This window comes from Coptis chinensis, chromosome 3 (assembly GCF_015680905.1).
Source record: "Coptis chinensis isolate HL-2020 chromosome 3, ASM1568090v1, whole genome shotgun sequence".
In the NCBI taxonomy this organism is placed as follows: Eukaryota; Viridiplantae; Streptophyta; class Magnoliopsida; order Ranunculales; family Ranunculaceae; genus Coptis; species Coptis chinensis.
This window is the reverse complement of record NC_141458.1, coordinates 121,122,036-121,129,023: the sequence shown is the minus strand read 5'-3', so window position 1 is coordinate 121,129,023 and position 6,988 is coordinate 121,122,036. Positions and strand designations below refer to the sequence as shown.

Below are 6,988 nucleotides of genomic sequence, written 5' to 3'. Positions count from 1 at the left end.
GTCCATTTTGAAAATTGTAGTCGAAGAATGTGAGTTGGTTCTAAATTCAAGAAATCTACCAAGTGATTGTAGCCAAATTGTAAATGTCTATTTTATCCCGATTAATCAACGACCATATCACACCAAGTGTTTATAACTTAGCTCTAATTTAGCTGAAGAAATGGGATGGTGTTGGAGGAGGGAAATGGATGTTCTTCATGAGTAAGAGATGCCTATGTATCTAGCACTTTGGAGTGAGATTGAAATCAAGTATGTTGGAATCAAGCCAATGTAGTTCTGCTAGGGGTGGCTTTTATAGAGGTTGCGAGCAAGTAATTGGTATGACATATGTGGTGGTATGGACAGTGTGTTGCTAGGATGAGAACACATCCTCACGGGTCACACGTGTGAGGTAGGTACATGTATTATATATATTGTTTGAGCTGGTGTGGTTAAAGATGTAATGACGATGAAAGCGTGGTTAAGGACATGATGATGGTAATGATTTGAGTGTTACAGTGGATAAATGTATGATGCTAATGATAGCAATGATGAGAGTGATAAGCGATGATGTCACAAGACGAAGTCGAGTGACAAGTCATTGATGTTGAACTAATCTTGATGATTAAGCGAGTGTTTGTGTCTTTGGAGTCGAGTCAAGCTAGCGGGGTCGTTGTGTGTGATGTGGACTGCGTGCTCATCACGTGCTACTTGAGAGATAAGATGTCCCTTACAATAAGTAAATGAATATTTCACCAATATACCAAATTCAGTTGGCAATTAATTAGCTTATTGGCAATCAGCATCATATATTTAAACTGTTGAAGCAAAGATATGGACATTTGGTAAGTTGGCAACAGGCATGCATACTAACGTCTTTCACGACTTGCAATCTTTTTGACAATCAATGCAAAATAACATTGATAAAAAGTAAAAAGGTGGTATGATCAAAGTTACTATGTTGTTGTTGTTTTTTTGTTTTTTTTTTTTGGCAAATATGAAAAAAAAAAAAAGAAAACATACTACTATGTGATAAATCTTATGTGTTGGTTGATAATTTTAATTATGCTAATTAAACATATAACTTATTTGTCATATGAATGATATGATTAGCAAAAGAAGAAGAAAAATTACAATGCAAAGTCTTAGTCCTCTTGATGAAATCTAATAAGAAAATTATGTTAAAACCTTAAAATATATTATTTTTAATAATAATAATAATAATAATAATAATAATAATAAATAAATAAATGATTTGTAGCACATATTGTTGCACATTTGTCTTAATCATTTGTAAAATTCGTTATCATTATCAATAAAATTTTCGCTATAAGACGCGATTTCTACTTTGGATAGTTGGATGCCATAAAATTATTATTATTATTATTATTATTTATTTATTTTTTTGATAAACACCATAAGAGTTCAATACCAAGAGTGGCCCTGGGCACATGCGAGTGGCACCCCAAAGTTTCACCCAAAATTAGGGCCCCGTCTTACAAAAATTAGTATACTATTAGTGTCTTTGTGCATTCAATAATCATATCTTCTCCTCTAAATCACATTATCCTCACATATATTTTACAATATAAAGCTGTCATATAGGGCCTGCTTGTGGAGTTTGACTTGTGCCCCCAAAACCCTAGGGTCAACCATGTTTAATACCATAGCCATACTTATCAAGGAATTGAACATTTCTATCCCAAAATTGTGTATTTAGCTATCCCAAAATAGTAGTTACGTACATCCATGTTGGGCTTCGAGATTATACAGGTACACCTAATTTGTATGATGGTTAACTAGGTTTCTAAGGATAGTGGGATACACAATTTTGAGATAGCAAAACCATACTTCTTATCAGGAAGGCCAATTGCAAGCTTTTATTATTAAAAATGTTGCCACTTCTAGTTGCCATTTTTAATATATGGATTAAATATGGTCTTGATCCCATGAGTTATTTTCTTAGTATTTATATATTTTTTATAAAGATTTAGGGCACCACATTTGTGGATAGACATTGTCTTACCTATCATTTATTTGTGGATAGACATTGTCGGTCGGGCCACATTTATTTATTGCTAAAAAGTGTTTATTAGTGAAAAAATATTTGTTGAAAAAATAGATGCGTTTGGTCTCTATTTAAAAAAATAGATTTTATCCAAAATACATTTTTTTACCAAAAACTAAATTTATGAAAATTAGTTAAAAATGATTTTCAAATTAAAAGACTATTTTTCTTAAACACTTCATACTACTAAAAAATGAATTAAAGTTGTTTTAGACTTTAAGATTTTAAATTCATTTATGCGAAATATTATAATGAAATTATAAGGTTGGCTGACTTAATTAAATAAAACGCGTTTTTAAGAAAAAATATATTAATGTTAAAATGTTTATTCAAAAATTTTTTTTAAAATAAATATTTTTAAATGTTGAGGGGGCTTTAAGAGGGCTTAAGTTTTTTAAATCTAGACCCAAACACCCTCCCTTAAAGGCTTAAATAAACTCGGCCCAAACTCATTTTGAGGGCTTTTTCGGCCCATGGGCCAGGTCGGGGCGGGCGGGCTAAGGGTTTGAGGGCCATTTTGACACCCCTTAAGTATGGTCTTGATCCCATGAGTTATTTTCTTAGAGCATCAGTGACATATCGGTGATATTTTGGGCAGAAGATAGAACCGACTAGAAAAAATGATATATATCACAATCGTATACATAGAAGATAGAACCGACTTAGAAAAATCTTAAAAAAGTAGAGACCGTTTTTCCCAAACATCAAAACCCATTCCATTCCACTCTCTCTCTCTCCTTAACATTTTTCTTCTTCCTCATTTTTTAGTTTAAAAAATTTAAATGTAAGTAGTTAGTTCTTGTAATAGGATTAATTGTTTATTTGTTTAAGAAAATTAGGCTATCAAGAATTGCTTTACAGTTCAATAAATTTTGTATTAGATCATAGTTGTAATTTTCTTGAACTGCTTAGAATCTAGAAACGTACTAATTACATGATTTTGATCTTGATTTTTGCAGAAAACATAACAATATCAGAATCCAATGGTACGATACACTGATTCTACGGAGCTGGGTTTTGGAGGTTATGGGACTGTATTTTCTGCCTATGATAATAAGGAAGGGAAGTGGGTGGCAATTAAGAAGGTCAACATGGAAATGAATGTGATCACTGCGGCGTTTACGCGAGAGACCTTCTTGATGCAAAATATTAGGCATCCGAATATTGTCAGGTAATCTTAATGGTTGCATCTTTCAATATGCTGTTTTCCTCCGATTTTTTTATTTATTTATTTTCAGTTAAGTGAGTTGGTTGCCTGAGGTAGGTTAATCAACTCCTAAACACCAGAATGAAGTTAATAAACTATTGCTTTATTGTTAATCAATTCCATTGTATTTTAGGTGTGAAAACGTGTTTGTTGAAGGTGAATCCTTGTGCATCGTGATGGAGCTACTAAATATGGACTTGCAAGCTCATAGCTCGAAGTTCAATAGCGCTTATCCTGCCATTGTGAAGGTAAGGAAATAATGTTGTTTTGTGTCCTTTTGTATAAAGTTATGCATAATGTTTATCTGTTTTGGCAGATATTTCTCAAGCATCTTTTGGAGGGACTTGCTCATATGCACGGAAAGTTCATTATTCACCGGGACCTCAAAACAACAAATTTGTTGGTTGACACAGATAGCACCCCACCAACATTGAAGATTACTGACTTTGGGCATGCAGCAATCGCTTTAAATCCTACTCTATCACCCAAGGTAAAGACATTTGTTTTTTCTTGTTTTCATCTTTTATATGCCTCTGAAAGTGCTTGCAGCTCCATGGTTCAGTTGTCGGTTGCCCCAATAGCATTCTCATTTTCCAAATAACATGAGCCTTATGAAAGAGATCAGTCACATTGTACATGTTTCTTCGAATTGTTTTTGTTCAAGTATTAGTTTATAGGTTGATTTGTATTGATGAAGTTAAACTCATTTTGATTTAAATAAATAATAAAGCATGATTGCTTTTCAGATGGGGACTATGGCATACAATGCACCCGAGTTTCTTCTCGGGGCAGTTGACTATGGTATGCCAGTCGATATTTGGGCTGCAGGATGCATATTTGGAGAGATGTCCGAGTGGGGTGCTGATGAAGAGGGGTCAATGGTGTTTGGAAAGGATGCGGAGACTGATGTGGACCTTTTGTTTGACATATTTGGGTTGTGCATCTTTCTCCTTTCTTTGTATTTTTCTTTTGTTATTATTATTTTGGTTTTTAAACTCTAGTCCATCACAATTGTGTTTCTCTATTTAGGCTGTTGGGTGCTCCTACAGAGGCCAGTTGGCCTGGGGTGACAGAGTTACCCAAATGGATAAATGGCATGGAGTCCCTGGGCTTTGCTCCAAAGGTACAAACTGGATGATCTAATGTATAAGTTTATCTTGATGCTGCGAAACTAAACTGAGTTTATGAACCTTTACAGGATTTGAATGCTCGATTTTTGAAGCTTGATGGTGTGGGAATTGATTTGCTAAAAGTAAGTTCATTGGTTAAAATCTTTGGCTGGGGGAGTAAGTGTTTAGTAGACGTCACCTAAATGAGGAGAATGAAGTATTTAAGTTGATGTCTAAAGCTTGTTGTAAATAGTGGCTTACAGGCAGTAGGAATTTACTGTAGACCAGTAATAGGCTGATTTGACTGAACCATTCTTTTGAAAGGCTCAATGATTTTGTCACGTCTGTTGCTGTTATTCCTACTTTTTACAATTGAGAAGCATCACTTGAGCCAGCATGTTATCTGTTATGTATCTGCTTGGTTTGTGTGTTATAGAGGATGCTGTGCCTGAACCCCAGTGAGCGGATCACCGCAGAAGCTGCCCTCAAGCATGAATATTTTAACGGGTGAGTGACTTTGGGTTGAAAGGACTACCTTTTTAGCTTCTTTAACGTGTACAGGCACTGCCCAAGCAATGGATTTTTGTGGATGCCTGTAACTCAGCTAGGTGGCATAGAAGCTTCGACTTGTTACTTGCTATCTATGCTACCAGCAGTGCACAGAGCATGCAACTCAAGCTTGGTTCATTGCAGTCCACTCTTTTCTCTCTCTCAGTTACTGCTGCTACCTGTTTTTATTGCTCTGTGGTCTGTACTAGACTACTTTTTTCATTTGAAATTGCTTTTCTCATTGTAATTTGTGACAGTCAATCAATTGCTACTTATATATTATTCCTCAAATATATAACCCCCCCCCCCACACCAATCTTAGCCATTGTTGTTTTGTTTTTACTCTTCACTCTTTGCCCTAACACCTGGCTTTTATAGTTACTTAACTGTTAAGTGTTAACTAATAGCATGTTTGGTCCAAGTTCACAAAAGATTTCATCCCACGTCGAAAAGTATAGACCTTGCACTACATCTTCTCTATTATTATTTTACCAATACAGCAAGGGTGAAGTTTGGTAACTGACCTTTTTCTTGTTCTTTGTTAGAAAAGTTTCCCAATTTCTTTCAGATCAGGTTATATGCATGCACATTCTCTAAGGGTTGGAAAGTGTCATCTTTTTCTGGGTCACATAAGAAATGTAATGATTTGGACTTGTATTTTTATACATTTGTAGTTGATGCTTGCCCATCTTGTTAGATGTAAGGAGGTAATGATGGACAGATCGAGGCTATTGTTTCAATTGGTTTCTGGGGAATCTTGTAGGTCCTTTTAGGATGTCCAAATTTCCGAATGCTTTATCAGCTCAAATGTGTTATGGAAAACTCATAATATTTAAGTCTAGCATTTACAGCAACATTTCTGTTAAAATTTGGTTTTGTTGACCTAGTTAAGTTTCTTCACTGTTGATGCAGGGTTTGATGTACGTTATATGCGGAGGCATATCTGTAAGATACACTTTGTTGTGGAGCAGACAAGAAAAGTGGATATAGTGATGTACTCCCTATGATGCTGCTTTGGTAGTAGATACTGTAGATAACTTTTCTGACTTTAATTTGGTTAGTTGGACATGGAGATTGTTCCAACGATGATTGAGTTACTCTCACTTTAGGTAATCGATTTTTGGGCAAGTACCATTAATGGTTGTCAATATGATAGGTCTAATGAGTCTGGCTAGTGATGATCTCAGGGATATCCCAACTCTTTTTCTTTTGCAGTTTTGAACTGGATCTGCAATTGCTATTCTGCTTTTGAATATAATTTTGGCAGTCTTAGGTTGCACTGGATCTGAAAATGCTGTTTTTGTTTTGAAATGTAATGTTTTATATTTTGCAGCAAGAAAAATTACTTCCTATCTTCTTTGTTGCCAAACATGTGTTGGTATTTCAGTATTTCGTATCAAAAAGAGAAAAGAGAAAGATAATATAATTTGATAGTGATTCGGCTTATTTTATGTTTTATTTATGTAAAGTTTAAGTTACTCTCAATTAGATGCAATTAGATCTAGTATGAAAAATAGGAATGTCCATTGTCCAATTATATCTAGTGCTTTCCAATTAGATCTCACTATATGTTCTTGGACTGGACTTGCAATTAGATCACACGATATGTTCTTGGACTGGACTTGCAATTAGAACTCTGAAAATCCAACCGCAAACTTTATAAGAGGAGATAATTCTTTCATATTTGTACCTCGCCTTTTAGCATGCTTCTGTTGGTAGCATGGCCGTTTTGTAGTAACAAATATGCATGGAAAGGGAAAGAAAGAAGCCCTACCATGCCACCATTTTCACCTTTTCTTTTTCTCTTCAAAATTGTCCTTTTACGTTAGTGACACGCCAGAGACACCACAAAGACAACACTTCGACATGAATTCTCCAGTGCATCCGGTGGGAATACTAATTAATTCATTTTTAGTTTCTTTGTTACCGAAAAAGGTAGTTTAATTGGGCACTCGTCAAATTGGATTGGGCAACACCAAAAAACAAAAAAAAAATACGGGCTGGCTACGTCGACATACAAAAATAACATATATAATTGACATACGCAATCCAAAAGCGGACTCCCACATTGCTCTA

The 6,988-nt window shown here is 35.0% G+C and overlaps 1 protein-coding gene across 1 annotated transcript; it reads left to right on the top strand.

Annotated features, from left to right (window-relative positions):
• Positions 1–2,756: 2,756 nt before the first annotated feature.
• Positions 2,757–6,191, top strand: LOC147513825 (cell division control protein 2 homolog). The gene is made up of 9 exons (XM_086599573.1): positions 2,757–2,831; positions 3,007–3,218; positions 3,388–3,502; positions 3,571–3,744; positions 4,001–4,188; positions 4,284–4,377; positions 4,453–4,506; positions 4,800–4,870; positions 5,825–6,191. The coding sequence occupies exons 2-9, from the start codon at positions 3,031–3,033 to the stop codon at positions 5,829–5,831; spliced, it is 891 nt and encodes a 296-aa protein (XP_086455699.1). The 5' UTR covers positions 2,757–2,831; positions 3,007–3,030; the 3' UTR covers positions 5,832–6,191.
• Positions 6,192–6,988: the final 797 nt, after the last annotated feature.

Bases quoted from the DNA above. Each gene is read 5' to 3' on its own strand.
- LOC147513825 (XM_086599573.1), top strand. From the start codon at position 3,031: ATGGTACGATACACTGATTCTACGGAGCTGGGTTTTGGAGGTTATGGG. The intron at 3,219-3,387 runs GTAATCTTAATG...ATTGTATTTTAG, and splicing joins AGGCATCCGAATATTGTCAG to GTGTGAAAACGTGTTTGTTG. The intron at 4,378-4,452 runs GTACAAACTGGA...GAACCTTTACAG, and splicing joins CCCTGGGCTTTGCTCCAAAG to GATTTGAATGCTCGATTTTT.